General features: G+C 41.3%; 1 protein-coding gene across 20 annotated transcripts in view; it reads left to right on the top strand.

The window, feature by feature from the left end:
* KCNMA1 (potassium calcium-activated channel subfamily M alpha 1) overlaps nt 1-25041 on the top strand; it is a 755813-nt gene that overhangs the window by 546548 nt on the left and 184224 nt on the right. For all 20 annotated transcript variants that reach the window (XM_075934712.2, XM_075934716.2, XM_075934715.2 and 17 more), the window contains 5 exons: nt 4261-4371; nt 9134-9239; nt 11903-11985; nt 17155-17224; nt 18965-19120. In XM_075934712.2, coding sequence (XP_075790827.1) covers nt 4261-4371; nt 9134-9239; nt 11903-11985; nt 17155-17224; nt 18965-19120 — 526 coding nt within the window. The remainder of the gene's footprint in view (nt 1-4260; nt 4372-9133; nt 9240-11902; nt 11986-17154; nt 17225-18964; nt 19121-25041) is intronic.

The following is a 25041-nucleotide window of genomic DNA, read 5'->3' as shown; positions in this document are numbered from 1 at the left end:
ATAATTCATGTGTGACTCTTGCAAAGCTAACCCATGCAACCTCACAAGTGGCTAGAAAAGAGGATGAGGCAACCATTAATTGCTCTTTAAAGCTGTCCCTCACTGGCAGAACCCCTCAAGGAGAACCACACTATGTGGGAAACACCATGTGAGAAGTTTTGGAACAAAACCTGAGTGACAAAGCGTCATGAGATTTTTCAAAACTGAACAGAGGCAGAATGGGGAGGAGAGTCTTCCCTATTTACAGGCAATGAGGTTGGCCACATCCCCAGCATTGCTGCCTGATCTGCCAATTGTGGGGCCTTGTAAACATTGGTGGGACCAATAAGAAAATCAAGCTCATCTATTAAGGAAGACAAATGGAGAGAGATGGGGAGGCAGAAAGGTCTAGGACAGAGGAGGGGCTACCGCCCATTCCAGGCTGCCTCTAAAGAATCTGTCAGGGAGACAAAACCTGCAAACCCTGGACTATGAAGACTTGTAGACTCATTTGAGGTTAAGTTGATGGACGGGGCTAATTCAGAAAGAATAAAGGGAAACCAGTCAGACGAGTTAGGAGGGAGATATGATTGCTGTCTATATACTCATTAGGGAGATAAATACCCGCAAACAAGAGGATTTAAGTGCCTCGTTGGACACAAGAATAAATAGTATCCACTGCACATCAGTAGCTTTAGGCTTAAAATTAGAGAAATGTATCTAACCATTAGAAGAGTTAAGTTCTGACACAGCTTTCCATGGGAAGTACAGAATCTTTCGAAACGGGGCATTTCTGATGAAAATGCCCTGTTTAAACTGCTGTTTGTTTTGAAAAGTACCATTTCGAAAAAAAGCAGCAGCCGCCATTATGCAAATGAATCATGGGATATTTGCATCCCGGCTTCATTTGCACTTTCAATAACATCTGATTTACATCCCTCTGCTGGGTGAAGGGTATAGTTTAGACACACCCTGAGTTACAGCAAATTCTTTTTCAGGGGTTTGGTGGGGCTTGCCCACTTGCTGAGGGTCTAACTGATTCCAATATTTGGGAACAGTAAGGAATGTTCCCCTAAGTCAGGTTGGCAGAGAACTTTTTTTTTTTGGCCATCTATGTAATATAACAAGTCTTGTCTTACTGGTGTCACAAAGGTACTCTTGAGTCCTCGGTATTTAGGGGTTCTCTTCTTCCTCATATATCACTGTTACTTGTTTGAATGCCCAGTTCAAAATCTCATTGTTTCTTTGATCCACGCTGAAATCTGAGAATTCTGTTAGCTTCTCTGAGTCCAGTTGCAGAGGAGAGGTCATGGAGTGTCTGTTCATCAATGGCTATTACACAAGGTGGTCAATAATTCAACTCAATGCTCAGGCACCCCTAAACCTCTGACTTCCAGAAATTGAAGCTGGATGAAATGAATTGGATAACTCGATAATTTCCCTCTTCTGTTCATTCCCTCTGAAGTATCAGGAACCATCCATGGTCAGGAGACAGAAAACTGATCTAGATGGACCATTGGTTATGGCTATTCTACTTTCTTAAGAAGCTGACAGAGGAAAAAGGAAGACTGCAAGGAAGACTTGTAATTTAAGGGCAGATTTTGTTTCATTTTAGGTTAAGTTGATGGACTGAAGATGAATTGAAGGGGCCCAGTTAGGAGAAACCTGGGGTCTCTAGTGAGAACTGCTCCAAGAGCAGTTGACACAAGCCTTCCAGTAGCCTTTTGCTGAGATCTTTCTTTGCTACTTGATGTGAAACCCAAAGAGAGTCAGAAGATTTACCAAAAACTCTGTTCTTATCTCTAAACCTTTTTCTTATTGACTTTATACTACTGTGACCACAATTTGTGTCCCTCAAAGGAAATACTGACTACTTCATTTAAGTCTGTGTTCAGTCAAGTCAAGACATAACGTGGTGATCTCTTTTCTGCTGTGTTTACATTCACAAAGAGAGAGCCAACAGGATGAATCAGCCATGGGAACATAGCCCTTAAAAAGCCTCTCCATTAATTTATGTGGAGTAATGAGTTTGCTACACTTTCAGAGCTGATGCAGTATCTGACTTGAGTATTATTTTGCATGCATATGAGAGAGAGCTATCATTACAGTCAGCTGAACCCTCATCTCTACCCAATAAGCACTGGGCAAAGCTGAAGGATGCAGCTGCCAAGTAGTTCGCAGCTCCCCAAACCAGGGTCAGGTCCTACCCCACTCTAAGCCCCAGCATAGAGGCCGCGGTAATCTGCCAGATTGTGAAGTCCTTACAAGGCAACTCTTGCATCTCTCTTTGCACTAAAATGGGTCAGACACTTGGTTCGTTGCATTTGTTGCTCATTGCATGCTGATACTGTGCTTGGTACTTCATGGGACAGGGAAGAAAGTTTTGTTTTCTGCTTTGAGAAGTTCACTCTCTATGTGTCCAATGCTTCATGCGTTTTTACCAATCATCTAGCTTCTGAGCTGATGAAATCTTGTTGAAGCTGAAGCAGCCACTCGGTTGTAATAAACACTGCATCTGGCAAATAGGTATGTAGGACCAAGCCGTAAATTAGACATCATACAGCCTAAACGTAATTTTATAGAGACCTGTTATAAACTGAAGAAAAGAGCAGTCTGTGATTTTTGTTTGCTTTCCAATACGCCACGTGCTCATGCTTTGGTGGGTTGCCGTTAAAGGTTATTAAAAGGCCAAATAAGAAGTGTTTGAGAAACTTGTCTTCCTAAATTCAGATGTAAAGTCCTGTGCTAAAGGATTCATTAAAAACAAAGAGGTAACAGTGAAGCAGTCCCCTGTGGTGTGCTGGATTAGTATAATGCTTCATTGTGCTTTGCTTTCCTAGTCACCACGTGCACCACTGCAAAAGTAAGAGTGCACAATGGTGATATTTTTAACTGCATCATGCATATTGTTGATTTATTCTTTGTTCTGAATCATTATCCTTTCACCAATGAGTTCATTACATTGTTTTCATATACTTAGTCAAGCACCAAATTATGAAGCAAGGCCAGGCCCGTTATGGTACATTGCATAAGCAATTATTGCTATTACCTATTATTTGTTGCTTCCAGCCAATGAGGTTTCTGTATTAATGGAATGTTCACAAAACAATTATGAAGTAGGTAAGATTTGGGCAGTCTAAATTTTGCCCTTGAAATTGCTTTGCTTCATTTTGGCCACCTGCTGGCAGCCAATGAAAAAAATGTTCCATTGTTGCAATGAGCATATCGACTCAATCAGTTGTAATGAGGTCAGATTACCGAATGATTATCTGCTACCTTAATAATTAAATTGAATCCACACTTCTGCTGCCCTCTCTTTCTCTGACAGCTGCAAGAAATGTGGCAAGCAGGAGCAGTAGCAATGGAAGTGCTGTAAACACCAGCACCTCCCACGTACTCCTCTGACTAATGAAAGCCATGCTTTAGTCTGCGTTGTCGTAGAAACACTGAGCCATAAGAAAGCGTGCTAACACAAGCACTTGGACAACACTTGACAATAAGTGGCTTAACAACACATTAAGCAAGAAATTAAAGAAAGGATACAATGTTAGACCTCTTGCTCAGCCTGTAAGAAATAAATATATAGAAGTGGACACCATTTCAGTGTTGTATATGTGAGTGTTTCCTTTTAACACTGCTGGAAATTGTGTGGAGATGGAGCACAAGTGGATATGACTTTCTACACAGACTCTAGTTCTGTGGGAGTTGCATTGCATGGCAGCATAAAAAAAGTCCACTTATTGTGAAGTGCTTCCACTATAGGACTTACAGTAGAAAATTCATGATTTCTCTTTTTATTGCTTATGGCCCATAATATGTCAAGATTTGCATTTGCTTCACTGATATATAACTGGGAAAATAATTAGAAATGTTTTGGGGAGGATTGTTGTTTCATTACATGATAAGGTCTATGTCATAAAAAATTAGAAAATCTTAATCGGAATGGAGGTGGAGAGAGAAATATGACTCTGGAATGGACTAGATAATATAGCATATACATGTATAAATAATAATATTTATTAATAAATTCATTAAACCACTTGGCCAAATGATTTTGGTTGTAATAGTCTTTTACAGCATGATGTGAGAGCCCATATGTGTTTTCAGTGTCAAAGTATCTTCTAGGATTGTTGGTTTCCTTTGATGACTTCAGGTGTTAGAGAAGCATCAGGAAAAGTCTAATGCTTCCCTTTTCAGCCAACAGCTTATTTTACCCTTTGTTATTTGCATGCGTGTGTGTTAGTTTTCACTGAAAAAGTAACTGTCACTTTTCTGTGACAGGCACATAGTTGTCTGTGGTCACATAACACTTGAAAGCGTGTCCAACTTCCTGAAGGACTTCCTGCACAAGGACAGGGATGATGTGAACGTGGAAATCGTCTTTCTGCATAAGTGAGTAACTCTTCCAGCCAAAACCTTTCTTGCTCTTTAAATGGTCCAAACATGTCATAAAGGCTCCTTTTGGCCAGTCTGTATTGGTTTGAGGTAGAGCAGGTTAAGATGGGACTCTTAGGGTACTGCCTACATAGCACATTTATTTAGAAATAACTAACGTTATTTCAAAATAACAATCTGAGCGTCTACACAGCAATTCTGTTGTTTCAAAATAATTTTGAAATCTGTAAACCTCATTCCAAAAGGAATAATGCTTATTCCAAAATAGCTATTTCAGAATAGCAGTAGTGTGGACACTCCACTGCTGCTATTTTGAAATAGCTTCTCCCCAGGGCCATTCAGAGTAATTACACCCTAGTGCCTCCAGGGGCTCTAAATCGAGGTAGCACATCCACAGTAGGGAAGGCTGCCTCGGACTAATTTTGAGGCTGCCCTGTAGTGTAGACGTGCTATTTCGAAATAAGATATTTCAGAAAAAATTCCGAAATAGCTTATTTCAAAATAAGCATGTGGTGTAGATGTACCCTAATGGTCAAACTTATTCATGGTGTAACCTCATTTAGTTTCAGCTACGTTCAGTGAAGTTAGACCAGATAGGTATTTGACCCTGGAGGTAAAATCCTGACTCCTTTGAAGTTAATGGCCAAATTTCTGTTGATGTTAAAAGGACCAGAATTTCACCCTGGGTGTCAGTTTGTTTCTCTTCCACTAGATTTTTATACATTTGGGATTATGAAGGCTCTTGAATTTCAGAGTGCCTGATTCTCATAAACTATTTTTGACCCTACCAGTCAAAATAATTTTGAGCCTTGATTTTTCCCATTCCTGTGAAATGTTAAAATACCCAAGATACAGCATGAAGTTTTGAGAAACTTATAGAACCAAACATATGTCATTGTGAACCATTATCCACACCAGTTCATCATGATGACCAAAGGCCAAGACTGCATTATGAAATCATACATTGCTGTTACAAGTTAAAAAGCTTTGTTGCACTTCACAGGAAGCTTTTGAAAGTGTGTAGTGTCAATCCATGAATACTTCCCAACCTTACTGTCAGTTGTTATTCTTCATTGGTTCCACATTTTCTAATAGTTCAATGCAATATATTTCGTTATTATTAGTGAGGCCTAAAAATAGTTTATAAGTATTTGTACCCATTATTAATCTAATCATAGGGTAGACACAATATCTTTCTATACGATAGTCTCAAGAACCTCCAGACAGTTACACAGAAATTTCTTTCCTTTTCTGCACAGTGGGCGAAATTCTGCCATCAGGTCCACAGAACTGCTTATATAGATTTCATTATAAGCCATATGCATCTAAAGAGATTACTTGGCCCCAAATTATTTTAGTTAAGCCTCAGCAAAGACTGAGTTCATCTGCTATGCAATTGTTAGGCTGTTCAACAGTAGTTTGTGTTGTGTTGTATCCTAAAGCAAGTGGAAACAGATTAGCCCTACCTTGTTAGTTAAAACTTGACACTTAAAGTGTGTCCTACTATTCTCAAAATTATGCTTCTTCAGAAGAGGAGACCTGACCAAGGATATTTTATACATGTAGTTTATAAATTAAGAAAACAAATGCTGTGTGAAGAAGAAAAAGTATGGATCTAATAGGGAGTACAAGAAAGAAATAGTTTACATAAATTTCAAATTATTTAGTGATTGATAATTACTAAAGGATAATGAATTTAATACGTATATTTGAAATTTTGAAGAAATGAAAACTTGAGACAGTTGAGACCATCCCAGGTTATCCTGATCTGAGCAGACTATTGGCCAACACTGCAAAACAAATGGAATGTTGAGAATGAAATCTTGTTTTCCTGTTGGCTACCCCAAGTGTTCTGTTCCCACCTACTAGTACACTTAACAGTACAGGTATTTGAAACTATTAGACTTCAGACCTCTGCTCCTCGTATTAAAGAAAAACTCAATTATTCAGTTGTTTGTTACTAATTTTATTGGTAAGTTTATTTTAAAGAGTGCATCGTACTCAGAAATAAGAAATAATAGATAATAAAAACATTAATAAATAGTGTAGAAGTTTTCTTTGGCCATGGATAGTTCTATGTTTAATTTATGGAGATTAATTTCCATCATGCAATCTATGGAGAAAACATGTTAGAAACTCCCATTCATAGGCATATGCAATTATCTATCTCTATCTCCAACTTTTATGCCTCATCAGTCTAACAGTTGCAAGCTGAATTGCAGCAAAGCTGTGTTCTCTGATTCTAATGACATATTTCAAATATATGCTCAAGTTTACCTAACGATGTGCACAACTAGCTGCTTTTCCAAACACAAACATCATGAAAAAAGATTTTGCTGCATTTAATCTTCTTACCAGGCAATTGCGAACTTGCAGACGATGAGTACAGTTAACTAGTTTTATGTAAATTTACAGAAATTTCCCATTCCAATGACTTTGTGAAAAGATTATTGGATTCTGAAATTTTGAAAAATGACTGGAATCCCTCTGTAACAAGAAGTGCTCTATGATACATTGCTGCTTTCCACGCACCCCTTTTAGCTGCTCCTAGAACCTGAACAGTTAGGGAGGTCCAAGATGCACTTTGAATTGTAAAAATGAATGAGATGAGGAACACTGATTGATACAATTCATGTAGATCTACAAACCCAGTGCAGTCACCTCTGGTTTTACTGTATTGGTCTATATTTGCTAGCAAAACAACAGTGTAACAAAAACAAAACGCTGTCGAACCGCTGTAGTGATGTTGCAAACTGATAGAAATACTCTATCTGGTAACATTACTGATCATGTTTAACTCAGGTATTTCCTGGCAAGTAAGGACTGACTGGACCACAATTTCTCCAGCCAACCATTAGTTGCCTGGGAATACCCTTCCCATCAGAAATTTTGCTGTAAGGTAGTTGCTATTTGTCACTAGCATCCCATTACACACAATTCAGTATCAAATTGGCATGTCTTAGGGAGAGGCTATTAGAAACAGCTATTTGCTTGAGAGAAATATGGTGTTAACTGTCTGTTCCTATCGAGAGCAGTATGCATTTCTACGCGCCATGAGCTGTTATTGAATGAGTGATATTAACACGCTTAACAAGAAGCAATGCATTTTCCGTCCTGTCAAACCAAATGATTGAAAGGTTAAGAGTCATTTGTGGTGATTGGATAAAGGAAGTTGCCAATGCATAGAGTTGCTACCTGCCTGATTTTATACTATTGCCATTAAATTAGATGAATGGATACAGCTGATATCCCCGGTAACTGCTTGTGTTTTATTAGGGTAAGCAGGAGGTTCCCTTTTAAGAGATCACATGGAACTGAATTTCCAAAAGGAAATGAATTGGAGGTTCGGGAACATAAAAAAATTAATACCTCTAGAATGTATTAACTGTTACTAAGTCTGACCAATGTGCATCCATAGTTGCATATGCACTTTCTGCAGTGGTGTACAGAACTCTGGTTACTGTTTGTGCACATGGGTAACTAAGCACTTCCTACCCATTTGAGCATGCATTTGGAGAAATGGCCCACACAACCACAAGTAAACTTTTTTTTAAAAATTGAATTAATGCTCTTTACCTGGCAAGTAAATGTTTGCTAGTTACCAAGGGCATGTCTATGCTAGGAAATTATTTTGAAATAGCTTATTTTGAAATAACTCCTGAAATAACTATTTTGAAATAAACGTATTCCCCAAGGAAAGTAGGAGTTGTTATTTCAAAATAACCAGCACCTTATTTCGAAATAATGGGCTTGATAGGGAGGACACTTTGCTTGCTATTCTGAAGTAAGGGGAGTTATTTCGAAATAACTCCCTAGTGTAGACCAAGACAGAGAGATCAGAAAAGGGGACGGAGGTGCAGTAGTCTTGTAACCTTGTCAGCATCTCTCCTCAATTCAGACACCATGAGGTTTGTTTCACTCTCTGCTGTGTAAGTATTCTGTCTGAGTGACATATACGCTGTGTCCATACTGCTTGGTACAGCTGAGATACAAGAATCCTACACAATAGCAAAGAGGAGGTCTATATTGGCACTGGTATTATTTATTAACTTTATGGCTCCTGGGTTAATTAAGAAACTCAAACCTAGAAAACAAGAGCAAAACTATTCATCACACATAGGCTCTTAGTAACATGAATTCATACATAGAAGAGGAACACTGATCCCTAAAAACTCCTCTGCTTTGTTAGGAATCTGTCCCTGGAGGCACTTAAGACCAAAGGATGCAAAAGTAGTAGCTTATTATTTGAGTTCAATTCATGATGCTCTTTAAAATCTACCCATTGAATTGGCTGCTCACTCAGTCCAGACCATACACAGTTATCTATCTGCACTTTGATGCACTGCCACGAGACTGTGTAATTCATACAGTAAGTTAACAGTCACCTACAGGACCTGATAAAACCTCTAGATTGTATTAACTGTTACTAAGTCCATTTGTTCTCATTCTGTCATATCATTTTTGACCAGTGTTATTTTCCCTTAAGTGGTCAAATGAAAAAATAATCCACATACTTAGCTCTCTTATGCTACATTCAGGGAAGCTGGTTTTAGTTCCTTTTGGTGGGCCACATTCACTGTTGATGTGGGGACATATGTAGTAAAAGGAATGGAGCTGTGCCAAGAAAAGGTGAGACCCATGGTTTTCACCCTACAAGAAAAGCATCAATGGAATTCCAGAGAGTTTAAAAGTGAATTGAAGAGTAGGACAGAAATGTTGTGCAAACTGACTACTACTTTGTTCTTCCCCCCCAATGCAGTATCTCCCCTAACCTTGAACTGGAAGCTCTTTTTAAACGACACTTCACTCAGGTGGAATTTTATCAGGGTTCAGTTCTCAATCCACACGACTTGGCAAGAGTAAAGGTAATGATTCTGCTGATGTTTTATTTCTACTCCTTCTCTTCCCTTAAATAAGCAGCTTCTACCTCCAATGCAGTGTCCACTGAAGTAAATGGGAATCTTTTAATTGACTTTAATAGGAGAAGTCCTATGATCGTTAACATTTAACATGTTAGAAGTTGATGTTACAAACACTGTTGACATGTTTACATTGGGGCAATTAGAAAACCTTTTTTACTCTTTTTCTCTTGCCTAGTGTCCTGAAAAAGCAAATAGAATTTGAGATATTTGCTAACTAGAATGACAGTACAGGTTGGACCTCTCTGATCCTGCACCCTTGGAGAGGTCCTGAACCATTCCTAGGTCCTGAACTATGCTGGCTGCTCCACTCCCAGGCTCCCAAGGCTGGGGCTCCTGCTCGCTGCCACCGGGGGTTTCCTGGGTTCTCCTGCCGGGGTCACCCAGCTGCCACCAGTCCTGCTCCAACATTACTGGCGCTGCTGCCTTTGGGAATTCCCTGGGGCTCCCCAGCCAAGGGTTCTCTGCTGCCGCCTGTCCCCACTACCTCCGGTGGTTCTCTGGCCGGAGCTGCCCGGCCATCCCAGCCCGAGTGCCACCAGGGATTCCCTTGGTTCCTCAGCTGGGGCTCCCCTGCTGCTTGGCCCCGTTGACACCAGCCCTGCCTGGCCCCGCTGATGCTGGGGGTTCCCCAGCCCCGCCTGCCCCGATAACACAGGGGAGATCCCTGGCCGGGGCTGCCCAGCCTGCTATCACTGGGGATTCCCCAGGGTTCCCCAGCTGGAGTCACCCAGCCATCACCAGTCCCACTGCCAGGGTCAGTCCTGCTCTCACCGGGAGTTCCCCAGCCCAGGGTTCTCTGGTCGGGGCAGGGCTCCTCACCCGCGCCTGGCCACGCTAATGCGGGGGAGTCCCCCGCCAGGCCGAAGCGCCCCAGCTGCCACGTGGCCCAGCCACTGCTCCCCTGCCCTGCAATCTCGCCTGGCTCCCGCTCCCCACCTCCAGGGTTCTTTGGTCCAGCAACATCTGTGGCCCTGCTGGATGTTGCCAGACCAGAGAGTCCTGGAATTGGGAGGTTCAACCTGTATTGGTTAAAGAAGTGTTTCTCAGCCAGTGGTACATGTACCCTTAGGGGTACTCAAGAGAAGTCTGGGGGGGGGCACATCAACACAATTGAAATTTGGAGAAAACTCAGTTTTGTTTTAAGTTTTACAGCGCTGTATTATTTTTGTACTTTTTACACCCAAAAATTTCATCAGCCGCCCAGCTACAATTAAGTTGTTTAAACAAATGTGTTGCAATGGTAGAAAAAAATGGTGTGTGTCTGAAAACTGTAGATACTGGGGTACTTTAATTTTTTTTTAAAAGGGGTACTTTATTAAAAAAGGTTGAAAAACACTAGGTTAAAGCACTCTGTGTTAAATAATTTCATCCTCTTGAAGCAAACCCTGAAACTGGGAAGAGAAAAAGATACCAAACTTATATGCAGCATTACCCCATTGCATGCCTTTTTAATGGGACATAAACACACTTCTTAAATCATAAAGATCTTTAACTGATCTTAAGCTGTTCTACTGCATACAAATTAGGGGGTTTGCCTGCGCCAGCTACAAAAGCTGCTTGGTCCATTTTTACACAACATACTCTGAGCTGAGCTCTAATCAGCAGCATAAAATAAAGTTCTTGTAATGGCCATAAAATTCATTCTTGTTATCTTCTCTCTGCATCTTCTCTTTTACAGTGTGGGAACTGCCCAAATGTACTGAAAAATAGTCATTTTGGTATACTTTAAATCTGCTGCTTTATGCTAACGAGACTCAATGTTGATGAGTGTTAGTTTTACAATTAGATTGACCTTGCCCCTAAAATCAGTTGTCTATTGGGTTTTTTTTATGATGTTGTTTTCTAGGGACTCAAACTATGATCCTGTTGTAATAGAGGTTAAATATCTCTAGTCCAGCACCCTTGGGACCTGATCAGTCCTGAAACAATCTGCCAAACCACAGGAGAGCAATATTGTCTCGCAGCATTACCAACACTTCCACTGCTTCCTGGGCTCTTAGCAGACAATTGGGGTAAATTAGAGCTAAATAACAGCACAGAACACTAAGAGCCAGGACTGGTGCTGTAAGCAAACTTTATGGGACCACGGGAAACTTGGCTACACCCGTGATAATTGGACATCCAGCTAACTAAAATCATGCTGGACCATGGATGTTGCTGGAGCAGAGAGTGCCGGACTAGAGAGGTTAAACCTGTAGTCAGTGTGCAAACAACAGAAAAACAGTCCCTGTCCCTATGGATTTAGGAGCTTGACCTACAACATGGAATTTTAAAACTTTGGCTGTGAACCTGTTGGTGCTTCATTTTTGGTATCTATGAAATAACAACCACGGCAGTAGTATGTTTAAGTATTGACCAACCATGAGTATTGTAATGTTTGGAATGTGTTTTGAGCAGTTTGAGTGATCAGTTCTATGTAGGTAGTGCCACTGACATCATAAGGAGTCAGAATCTACAGCATACCATCCGCTTTATACTCAGCAAAAATTACAAACTGTTGTTGCTCTTGGAAGAAGCACCTGTTTTGCTTTCTTAGAGGCCATGGTTATGATAAGAAGTTGGAAACAAAGGTTTATATTTATGATTGCTTTTTGTGTGTGTCTCAGATAGAGTCAGCAGATGCGTGCCTAATCCTTGCCAATAAATACTGCGCTGACCCAGATGCTGAAGATGCCTCCAATATTATGAGGTAACCTGAAGAGTTTTTGAGAGTGGTTGTCGTGCTCATTTATGACGAGCAAATTGCTGGTGTTAGGTCTGGGTGGGCAAACACCGGTCCATGAGCCAGATCCAGTTCCCCAGGCTTAGGCTCTGACAGGCCGCCATTGCTATATTTACCTGCATCTCCACAGGTACGGGAGATTGCAACTCCTGTTGGCCATGGATCGCTGTTCCGGCCAGTGGGAGCTGTAGGAAGCGGTGTCCTATTCAACAACACTTCCCACAGGCTGGGAATGGTGATTCATAGCCACTGGGAGCTGCAATTGCCTGTGCCTGTAGAGACCCACCAGGGATAACCCAAGCAAATCACCGCCATTTTATTGTTCACCCCGATCTAGGCGGACCATACCCATAGCTTGCTTCATACTTGCCGATTTCTGTTACGTTTGAAAACTTCACACACAATTGCTTCCAGAGACAGGGAGTAAAATAATGAAAAGAGGAAGTGCTAGCCAAGATAACCAGAGCAGGTCAGCTACTTTAGCCAGTACCATTTATGTGGCCTCAGAGATTTTATCTGGAGAATGAAGGTGAAGTAGATACTCACATTAAAATTGCCTGTGTGCGCCCCGCACTTTCTACATGTGTTGGCAGCATCCTAGGGACCTTGCCGTCTCAAACACCTTATCCTGTACTTTGGGCTCAAACGTATTTTTTATTCAGAACACAATATCCAGACTCTCTCAGCCTACTTACAGTCTTTTCTTCAACCGATGTATTTATTGCTTACAAGGAAAGTCCAGTTTTTCTCGTTATGGGTTCCTGTGTGTTCCTCTCTGGCAAGTAAGGGTAATGATATTTGAGAGAACCACCTTCAGGATTCTGGTTTTAAGGCAGTTGTGTTTATTGCTGTATCCCATAAAGAAGCCACCTATTCAGTGGGGAAATGAATTTCCCCTTATTTTTGTTCATCCCATGTTCTAGAAGAGTGGAGCTGAAAGGCCTTAATAACGGTATTCGCTCTCCGAGGCAGGTGCCTGCCGGGGATAGAGGGAGCAGGGAAGGGCCACCCAGAGAGTCAGGGAGGGGGACATGTGGGATACTCCATTTTGCAATTAAAACTTTGGCAGGGTGTCTGGGGTCAGTGCACCTTCTAAGTGCTACTATGAGTTCCCCATGCTCCTAGACAGCAGAGGCAAAATACACAACATTTATAGTAGGGGCACTGGTTACTGCTTTCCAACCCTATTAACAAATGTCACCTGCTCTTCTGAAAACTAAGTCCGAAGAGTGTTGTTCTGAAGAATAGCTCCGTTTCATTTAAACAAGATTGCTAAGCCTGAAATTCTGGCTTTTGTATCCACATGCATTCATGAGGTTGGGTAAGTGGCAACATGGAACCCAGGCAGTAGTGCTCCGAGGAATTCTGTCAGTCTCAGGCTCCATCTACACTGTTTGTTTTTTGCAGAAGAGGAAATGGAAATGAAGTGCTCATTAGCAAATCTCATTTGCATATTCTCTTCTGATCCTTTTTGCGAAAGAGGTTTTTGGGAAAGGAAAAAAAAACGCAGTATAGACGGGGGCCATTTGTTGGAAAATAAAACCTTTTGTGCAAGATCCTGTAAACCTAATTTTTTGTGGAATAAGGGATCTTGCACAAAAGGGTTTTTTTTCCCGAAAAATGGCCCCATCACCACTGCAGGTTTTTTGCAAAAACATCTTCTGCAAAAAGGATCAGAAGAGAATATGCAAATGAGAGTGTGAGATTTGCTCATGAGCACTTCATTTGCATTTCCTCATCTACAAAAAACAAACAGTGTAGCTGGAGCCACAGTGTGTAACATGGGCTCCCCCTGCACCTACTTTTAGTGGCAGCCAGTTCTTTTGGCCCTGTGCTTTATCTCCTTTTTGAGTTGAGGAACATGATTGTGTTGGCCAACTACATACCTAAGCTCTATTCTGCCTTCCTGCCATGAGAGTGGTCTGAGAAGAAGAGACTTGTTTTGCCTTCCACAGTTGCTGTGAATATTGATCTGAAATTGCTATTCTTGACCTCCCCAGCTAGTCACAGGCTATTAACCCGTAAAAACTGATAACCGTTCTAGTTAAGGAGACACGATACCATTGTTTGTCTTGCATAGCAAGGGAGTAATAAGGAAATTGCAAAAAGTAAGTCAAAATAAGAGTTCTTCATTGCTTTTATTTTGTTCAGGTAGCATTAGTTTTAAGGAAACCAGTCTTCCCCTTTTAAAATTAAAATGGAAAAAAACATTGAAATTATTTAATGCAATGAAATGGCCAGTATTACAAACTGATTTTATTGGCCTGTCAGATGCTTGCATTCTGAGAGTTGAAGGTAGATGCAGGAATGCAGTTTAAAATAGAAATACTTCATTGGAAAAGGCCATGTATTCTCTCGAGTGTGGGATGCCTGTGAAAGAAGCCAGGGTTTAAGTACCCTCGCTTTATTTTCCAAAGCCACGTTTGGGATGTGACGGGAGAAATCCTACTTTGATTTTAATTGCAATAAATAGATTAAAGAGCATTCCAGATGCGGATTGGTGGGTTCCTAAATGGATTCAGTATGTTTAATGTAATAAAATGCAGAAGTATTACTGGGAATGCGAGTGTGATTCAATAAAACTGATTTAATTAAACACTTCAATGGAAAAAGGGAAATTAATAGGGGGAGGGGAGCATCACACTTTTCTCTTTGCCCTTCAATTCTCCTCCCTCCAAAAAGAAAATCAGACCCCTTTATTCTCTAATCTCTGGAATAAGGCTGCAACAAGTATGCCCCATATGCCTGCAACATCCGGCATAGTATGCCGGCAGCACACCATTGTAATAAGCTATTGCTCTCAGAAGGTATGTCTACACTGCATACTAAACCTTGGCTCTGACTCGGGTTGGAGACTAAGGGTACGTCTATACTGCAACACTATTTTGAAATAACTAGCGCTATTCCGAAATAACTTAATCTGCGTCTACACAGCCAGCAGTTATTTCGAAATAGTGTCAAAATACTGTCAAGCTGGAGGACTTCTTACTCCCACTCCTGTAACCCTCATTGTCCAAGGAATAAGGAAAGTTGGAGGAAGAATCCCCTATTTCGAAATAAGTGCTGTGTAGACGCTCCCAATTTCAAAATAAGCTATGCAATTGACGTAGCTCAATTTGCGTAGTTTCTTTCAAATTAAGCCCTGCAGCATAGACGCACCCTAAGTCTCCCTTTCATTCAGACACAGATCAATCTAATTTAGTCAGCAAGCATTGAGGACCTTGATGGTGGGGAGGGATAGATCATTGCCCAAGTCGAGCTGTAGCATGGGTCCAAGCCCTGTGATTTTGCCGTGTGGATGCTGGTCAAGCTGCAGGCATGAGTGAGAAGCTCTTCATTGTGCAGTACGGACAATTTAGCATGGCTATGGGACCCAGGTTCAGGAATTGTAAATCCAGGTGTACAATGCAGTATGCTCAGAAACGCCAGGACCACAAGCTTGAGTTTATGGGACCCAGGCTGTGTGCAATGTAAAGATACCTAGAGATATGTGGAATCTACCATGCTGCAAAAACTGCAGAGCCACAACATTTTTCTCCCCTTCAGTTGTTTTCTCTCCTCTTCCTGCCTTCTGTTAATAAGACAGAGCTCAATTTGCAACTCATGTCTGTGTGTTTAAGTTTGATGTGTGCTTCTTTTTCTTTAAAACTCTGGGGTTATTTTTCTCTTCATAACCTATAGGATACATATGCAGGGATTCAATCTAGTGCCTTGTCCGCTGTACAGGTTGGACCTACTTGGTCCAGCATTGTCCGGACCTGACCGGTCCCAAATGAGAGAATTTGCCAGACCAGGGAAAGTCTTAAGCCACTGGCCCCCAAATCCAACACCCATTGCTGGAAGGTTTCCCCAGCAGGTAACCCTGCCTCACCCTGGCCCTCCCCACCACACCTGGCTGGTCTGCTTGCCCAAGTACTGCTGGCTTCCTGGGCAGCATAGGCTCCAGCTCCTGCCGCAGGCTCTAGCCCCACACAACCTGGGGCAGCCGCAGGTCTGGAGCTCCAGTCCCAGCCCTGGCTCTGCACCTCCGGGGCAAGCTTTTTCCTCAGCCCTGCCCTCCTGGGGGTTGCCACAAGGACTTTGACCCTGCACTGCCATGGGGCTTCAACCTCATCCCTGCACTCCCAGGGGCTGCTGGAGGCTGCTGCAGGGCTCTGTCCCGGTCCTGTGCTGTCCCCAGCCAGGCTGCTGACCAATGCTCAGCCTGTCTGGCCCTCCTACTCATAGGCTCCCGGGCTCTCTGGTCCAGAAGCACGCATGGTGCTGCTGGAGCAGAGATGTTGCCAGACCAGAGTGTGCCAGATTTTGGAGATCCAACCTGTATTTAAGATAAAATTCAAGATATTTCTTTCTCCCAGTAATTTTTGCCTGTATATTGTTGGTATCTTTCTGTGCACTATGTACAGTTCAGAGACACTATATTGTTCTGTAGAGAACAGTTGGGGATGATGCAGTCAGGTTGCAGAATGTTGAATGTAGACTCAGATTTTACATGCTCCTAAATTCAGGCCTGTTTGGATTAAGCCATAAAAACAGGAGCCATTTGCAAAATTCAAATCTGGATTCAGGATTGGATTTTGAACACTTTCTAATTCAGGGTATTGAGATCTGGGCATTTGATTTGCACAAAAGTCTAATGAAAATGCTATTGACAGTAAAAAAAGGAAGGGATACCATTTAAGTGTAAGCCAACCGGGAAATTTGAACAAATAAACAGTTTAAAGAAGCCAGCTAGGATATTCATTGAAGAGTCTATCCCTCATACATAAAAGATGAAAACAAGATTATCTGCTAGCATATTATTTATGTAACAAAATGAGTCATATTGGCTGCCTTTAGGTACAACAGAGAGAACTTTCTTGTGAAATCCACAATAGGTAGAGCTATTCAGGCCACGTAGTTTTGTTTTATTTTCTTTTTTGTAAACCCTCATAATTTTTGGTCCCTAAAGTCTGAGTTGACTAACATGTTAGCTCTAAAATTTAAACTGGTCTGTTACTCATTAAGATGCTTTCACAATCAAGTGAAAAATCAAATTAGTTTTAATTGTCGGATGCAAATAAATCAGTGACACAAGCTGCTCTCGGAGAATGTCCAATGTGTCCACTAGCTAAAATATTATTTTTTTCTTTTTAGAGTAATTTCCATAAAGAATTACCATCCGAAGATAAGAATTATCACTCAGATGCTGCAGTATCATAACAAGGTAATGAGAAGACCAAGGGGACTCGCTCTTCAGAGACTTCTGCTACCACAGTCTCCCATACCCACTTATGTTGGTTCCATAAATTGGAAGTGTTTCTCTTTCCCAGTAGGAACAGGTGTATACGAATTGTCATGGAATCCCATAAAAAGTTAATTCTGCTGTTTTTACATATGCCAGAGACCTTAGCAGAATGCTAAAATATCCGTTACCCTGGTATGCTGAGCTTCCCTAGCTCCGATTGATTTCAGTTGGTCTTACAAGCACATGTTTCCTGTGAAATAAGGCCCAGCTTGATTCACTAAACCATGTACAATGCTTTTATTATCTATTCAGATAGAGTGTATGGGAGTGTTTTTCAACCTGTGGTCTGTGGAGTCCTGGGAGTCTGCAGACGGTGGGTAAGATTTCCAAAGGGATTCGTACCTTCATTTCCCCTTGAATGATTCTTTGAAATATACATCAACTGTTGTGTTCTTTGTTCATCAACTATTATGTTCTATGTTGTGCTTTGCTGTGACACTCTGGTTAAGTTTTCCAGACCAGAAGAAGCGTTTTGTGTAAGTCCAAAAGCTTGTGTCTCACTCCAGTCAAAGCTGGTATAGTAAAAGATACATCACCATCTTGTTTCTGTATAATGTCAGTTAAAGAAATGTAGGCCTGCTCAAAGATCCACCTGGTTTTATACAGCATGGTTTCTACTGCCTGGGTTGTCCTCTGCACATACATAAGTGGAGGGCAGCTAATGTGCAGAATTTGGTCCACTTTCTTTTGTGGAACAGATTCATTCTATTTCACCCTCATTGGTAAGCATGTTGTTTTAAAAACTTGTTTTTGCTTTGTATTTCTAATGAAAATTAATGAGGAAATGAAGGAAAAGACTCTTTACATGAGAGAAAAGACTCCTTACACGAGACTCTGCTTATTGGATTCTGAGAGTTAGAGAAACCATAAGAGTGCGGGTTTTATCATATTATTCGAGGGCTGAGTTTGTGGACATGTGATAACACCACTGCATTTCCACATTAGATTAGTTTAAAACCTGTGTTTGATTTCTGAGGTCTGTGTGCATTTCTTATCTCTCAGGGAGTAGCTGAGATTGCTGTAAGGAGTATACAAAGATTTGGGTGCAATGAAAACTCTGTAATACTCTGTAACAACCTGAGCTTTGTCGCTGGGCCTTACAAAGCCTCCTTTCAAGTTCCCAAGGGATATTAGGAAGTTTAAACTGAAAGGTGTGAAAGTGGAGACCTTTCCCATCCAGGAACTTTGTTGGAAATATTTTGGTTTGGAAGAATATTTATTAAACCCTCTATTTCAGTGATACTCAGCCTGAGACTTGGAAACCACAAGTGTCTCTTTAATTTGTCTTCCATGGCTATTGGCAGCACATGATATCAAAACTCTGTGTGATTTTAATTATTAACCGATCAGGATGCTTTTACTAGGCTATTAGCCAAGTGCAGAATATTTGGTCAGTAGTTTTCCTGTGAGAATAATTATATATGTGATGAAATAAATGAAGCAATGAGTTGACAGTACTGGAGCTCTTTTGGGTGATGCTGTTGACTTATTTGACTCCTGAACCACTGAGGTCTGAGTCGTAATCATATTTTAACCTTCTACAGGAGGAGCAGACCTGCACAAAAGGAAAAGATTAGCTGTCACCTGTTTGGATACTTCCTGTGTTAACAGAACGTGGGGAAAGCATTCGGGGTCCTTTACCTATATTTCTTCCTTCAGGCTCATCTGCTAAATATCCCAAGTTGGAATTGGAAAGAAGGGGATGACGCAATCTGTCTTGCTGAGCTCAAGCTGGGTTTCATAGCCCAGAGCTGCCTGGCACCAGGCCTCTCAACAATGCTCGCCAACCTCTTCTCTATGAGGTCATTCATAAAGGTAATGTCTTGTCTCATTAGAGTGTGTTAGCCTGGGATTCAACTTGGCACAGGGTCGAGTAGAGAGCACTGCTTAAACTCAAAACAGATAGGGATACATTAACCAGTTTGGTGTCTCTCTCTCTCTCTCACTCACACACACACACACTTTCTCTCTCTCTCTCTCTCTCTCTCTCTCTCATACACACACACACACACACACACACACATACAAATTCTGTTCTATATTGGGCAGTGAGCCAGGTTCTTAAAAAAATATGTTTTTATTTGGCACATCTATGGCCATTAAATGATCGTTCAAAGCACAATCCATTTCAATTCTTTTTTTAGATAAACCACATGTTTATCTATCAGGAAAGCCTCTGCTGTTAAAACAAAAATATGATTTATATGTATCCCATATGGCAACAAAGCGCCTAGAGAAAAAGAATGATCACTTTGCTCTTTTACATCAAGTGGCCAGTGCACCTCTCACTGTGAGAATAAATATGGACCATGTGTTTGCACTGAAGCCCAAACCTCCTACAACATCACTCATTTATTTATTTCTCCTCTGTCACAGAGCCCCTAAGGGCGCATTTGCAAAAAACTTGTAGTGCCATGGTTCCTACCCTTTTGGGGGCAACCATGCCATCTCACTAGTCTAAGAGCTCACCTAAGTTAATTAAAAAAAATTTAGTAAAATGTTGTCGGTTAGGGTGTGAAAAAACACACTGCTGCGTGACATGAATTTCACCGATGGAAGCACCGGTGGTAGACAGTGCTCCGTGACTGGAAGACCTGCAACCACTGACATAGCTACTGCTGCTCGTTTGGTTTGGTTTAAGTATGCAGATGGGAGAACTCACTTCTGTCATCATAGACTGGCTACGTGGAAGACTTGACAGAAGCACAGCTGCAGCGATACAGCCGTGCTGCTCGAAAGTCTGTAGTGTAAATATAACTTACCTTGGTGCTCCCTTCCTTTTATTCTGTTTTTAGGCGTTCTTGCTTGAGGTCGTGGTTGCCCAATGTCCAGTCCTGTGTTAGTGACCAGGGGCCAGGGCATGATGGAATGTGAGATGGGCTGTGATTCTTCAAGTCCATTAGTGACCAGGGGCCAGGGCATGATGGAATGTGAGATGGGCTGTGATTCTTCAAGTCCACCACGGAAGTGAGCAGTAGTTTCCTAGAGTACCAAGCAGGAAAGCCAGGAAGACTGTGCCAGCTATGGTGCACATACAGGTGGTTGGGAGCCCTTGGTACAGTGCCTTCTGATATTTATTCTCTTGGCGTGAAGTAGCAGCTGGGGTTTCCGAGACTGATGTGAGGAGCTTTTTGGAGTTCCCCAGAAAATAGATCTTCATGGGGTTCTGGACTCTGTGCAAGAAACCATCTTCGATTAGCAGAAGTGGCAAGAAGAATTTAGCTTTTCAATATGGAAGCCAAGTTCATAGAGTCATAGGACTGGAAGGGACCTTGAGAGGTTATCAAGTCTCGTTCCCTGCCCTCATAACAGGATTAAGCAACATCTAGATCATCCCTGACAGGTGTTTGTCTAACCTACTCTTAAGTATCTCCAGTGATGGAGATTCTACAGCCTCCCTAAGCAATTTCTTCCAGTGCTTACCCACCCTGACAGTTAGGAAGTTTTTCCTAATGTCCAGCCTAAACCTCCCTTGTGGCAATTTAAACCCATTGTTCCTTGTTCTATAATCAGTGGTTAAGGAGAATATTTTTTCTCACTCCTCCTTGTAACACACTTTTAGGTACTTGAAATTTGCTGTCAATGTCCCCTCTCAGGCTTCTCCTTTCCAAACTAAGCCAACCCATTTATTTCAGTCTTCCCTCATGCACTCTATACTTTTAATCATTTTTGTTGCTCTTCTCTGGACCTTCTTCAATTTCTCCACATCTTTCCTGAAATGTGGAACCCAGAACTGGACACAATACTCCAGTTGAGGCCTAATCAGCACAGAGTAAAACATAAAAATACTGCTTGTGTCTTGCCTACAACACTTCTGTTAATACATCCCAGAATAACGTTTGCTTTTTTGGTAACAGCATCACGTTGTTGACTCATATTTAGCTTGTGGTCCACTATGACCCTTAGTTCCCTTTCTGCAGTGCCCCTTCCTAGTCACTTTCTATTTCTGCAATTGTCTTAAAGCAAACCTGGGCTCCTCACTTTAACTTAGAATCGTAGAAAATGAGGGTTGGAAGAGACCTCAGGAGGTTAGCTAGACCAACACTGTGCTCAAAACAGGATCAACCTCAACTAAATCATCCCAGCCAGGCCTTTGTCAAGCCAGGTCTTAAAAACCTCTAAAAATGGAGATTCCACCTCCTCCCTACGTAACCCATTCCAGTGCTTCGCCACCCTCCTAGTGAAATATTTTTTCCTAATATCCTACTTAGACCTCCCCCACTGCAACTTGAGACCATTGCTCCTTGTTCTGTCATCTGCCATCACTGAGAACCACCTCACTCCATTCTTTTTGGAACCCTCCTCCAGTTAGTTGAAAATTGCTATCAATTCCTCCCCTCACACACACACACTCTTCTGCAAACTAAATAAGCCAAGTTCCCTCAGCCTCACCTCAAAAGTCATGCGCCCCAACCTCATAATCACTTTTGTTGCCCTTCTCTGGACTCTCTCCAATTTGTCCACATCCTTTCTGGGGGGCGGGGAACACAACTGTATGCAGTACTCCAGATGTCGCCTCACTGGTACTGAATAGAGGGGAATAATCACTTCCCTTGATCTGCTGGCAATGCTTCTACTTATGCAATTAGACCATTTGCTGCTTTTATCAGACCATTAACTGTAACTCCTTTCGCTACACAGGCTCAACTTTCCTGAACTCTTGCTAGTTCATTGGCATGCTGCGACTCTGAAATTAACCACCTCCTTCTTTTATCCTAAACAGAAAGTGTCGCAAACACAAAACAGGTGGTTGCCTCTTCTTTTAATTACATTCTTTGCAACTGCTAGTCACTAGAGAGTCACTGTGCAATTCCTTGCTCTGCTGCTAATATCTGTAACCAGAATCCAGCAGCCTCGAGGGCATTCAGCTTTCTCTGCATGTGCCAACTTCCTTGTGTTTGCACTGAAGCAAACCTTTCCAGGGACATCTGTGCTCTTGCTTTTGACCCTTTGGCTACGTCTACACTGCCCCCTTTTACGAAAGGGGCATGCTAATTTTAAACTTCGTAATAGGGAAATCCGCGGGGGATTTAAATATCCCCCGCAGGATTTAAATAAAGATGTCCGCCGCTTTTTTCCGGCTTGGGGAAAAGCCGGAAAAAAGCATCTAGACTGGCCCGATCATCCGGAATAAAGCCCTTTTCCGGAGGATCTCTTATTCCTACTTCAAAGTAACCAGAATAAGAGATCAAAGTAGGAATAAGTAGGAATAAGAGATCCTCCAGAAAAGGGCTTTATTCCAGAGGATCGGGCCAGTCTAGATGCTTTTTTCCGGCTTTTCCCCAAGCCGGAAAAAAGCGGCGGACATCTTTATTTAAATCCCGCGGGGGATATTTAAATCCCCCGCGGATTTCCCTATTACGAAGTTTAAAATTAGCATGCCCCTTTCGTAAAAGGGGCCAGTGTAGACGTAGCCTTTGTGTAGACTGTCACCTCTGTTCCATTTCTGCCTTCCCCAGGGTTAGAAGTGAGCAAGCTGCTTATAGAAAAGGCTTGTGTGTGTCCTCTCTAAGCACTGCCCCAGTGCACTGAGAATATTAGGGACAGACTTAACCAGTAAAAATCATTGCTTGGGAGGAAGCTGTACCACCTAGATCTTGTAGTTGAAAATCTTTTGCTCAAGCTGGATTAAAATTGGTGCATCTCAATGTTAATTCATCCCTCTTATCATTGGTATGTCTCTCTTTCGAGGCTCAGTGGAACACCAGCAACCTATTCTGCCTTTAAACTTGTCCCTCTTCAAGCCACCCGGTCAGTATTTCCTCCATGTCATAATACAATAACATTTTTCAGCAGTGTGAGATGAAACAGACTGATGGGGTTGTCCTTTGATTTCTTCTACAACCTGTAGGCCCAGTTCTGCACGGCTTGGAGGACCTTTACTGAGGTTTGCAGCATTTTGAACTCTCATGGAGTCAAATGGACTTTGCTGATTCTGACCAGGTTTTTCTAGATATATAGTACAGGTTGAATGTCTCCAGTCCGGCACCCTTGGGACCTGACCAGTCCCGAACCAGAGAATTTTCCAAACCATGGGAGATCAATATTGTCTAGCAGCATTATCAACACTTCCACAGCTTACTAGGCTGTTAGAGGACACTTAGGGTAAATTAGAGCTAGGACTGGTGGCTGTAAACAAATGTTATGGGACCAAGGGAAACTTGGCCAGACATATGATAATTGGACAGCCAGCTAATTACAATAATTCCGCATGACAGATGTTGCTGGACCAGAGAGTTCTGGACTAGAGATGTTCAACCCGTATAATCATGGGAAATTTGACTAATTTGGGTCATACCAGGGTAGCAATGTTGCTGCTGCTTATTGTGCATAGTGGATAGATCATCATTTCTGTTAGTTTTGTATTATAGCTTTACTTAACTCCGGTTCTGGGAGGCCAATGGGCAAAAAAGAACATTTCTGTGCTCTTGACAGCAGGCTATTCAGATACTGACTTCACAGTGTTTTAGGGTTAAACAAAAAGTATATAGTCGTATAAATGTTTTGAGAGAAAATAGTTAATATAGGTTAACATCGATTTCTGCCATCACTACTCCAGCACAATGGATTATTCATGTCGGTATCTGGGTGTAGATACTATCTGAGAGTTCAGATTTCTGAGTTTGTTAATATCTGAAACAAAACAGGCACATGAGAACTGATGCATACAAAACCAAAATCCCAACTCCATCAATGACAAGACAATGCTGATTATTTTTAATTGAAATAACATTCTTCCTCAACCTACACACACAGTTGTTTAATCTTGGTAATCATTAATTGATGGAAATAATGAATGAATGAATGCAATACAACACCCAGAGCCTTTGCTACTACAAGTGAACTGTGTTGATAGGAATTGAAAGGGAGAAAAGCAATTTATGAATGTCTCACTTTCCTTATTGCAAAGTAGCACTCTTTTAGAACATTCAATATAGCAACTGTCAGAGCTTCACAATTTCTTTAAGCAAACATTATTAGTGGAGTTTTGTACATATGTTAAAACATTCCCAAAAATCTTACTGAAACTTCTGTATTTAAAAAAAAAAAAAACCTGATTTGTTTCTCCTTTTTCCTAACATGATTAGAAAGTTGTCTAATGTGTTGTAAATGCTTGGTCAGTCAAAGACAAATGAACTTGATTGATGGTTATCCCACACACATTTAACTCATTATAACTTAGTCTGCATCAAAATGATTTGTGTAAATTCTCTGTCCAGCATTAAAGGTAAAACAAATTTATAAACCTCAAACTGTTATATTTAAATGTAATATTTTCCTTTTGGTTTTGTAGCTGCACTCTCATATGGAATTCTTTATTTTGCTCTTGGCACTAAATAGAACAAAGGTAAAATCAGTTAAAAAATGTAACAGAAATGGTTCTGTAAATACTTAAAAGGAAGAAGGAAAAATTGCACAATAAAAAGATTTAAGAGAAAACAAATCAAAACCATACAGTAAGGTATATTTTAATAGACCCATTCATTTTATTATGTTGAATATTCTCAGGGTTATATAAAAATGAAATGATGTGCCTATTAATTTCATACATGATCTCAGCACTAGATTGAAATACTGCTCTATAGAGCAATTACTGTTTATGGTTTGGATTACCAAACATTTGCCAGAGGTTTACCATTATACAAATATTTTTAAAGTAAGTAAATAATGCAGAGGGCCAAAATCAGCCTTCGGGACAAGCATGCAACCCCACTGAAGTCGCTGTGTTCCATGAT

The sequence above is a fragment of the Pelodiscus sinensis genome, chromosome 8 (assembly GCF_052426305.1).
Source record: "Pelodiscus sinensis isolate ZL-2025 chromosome 8, ASM5242630v1, whole genome shotgun sequence".
Taxonomy (NCBI): domain Eukaryota; kingdom Metazoa; phylum Chordata; order Testudines; family Trionychidae; genus Pelodiscus; species Pelodiscus sinensis.
The sequence above is the reverse complement of the archived record's forward strand: the minus strand, read 5'-3'. Positions and strand labels throughout refer to the sequence as shown.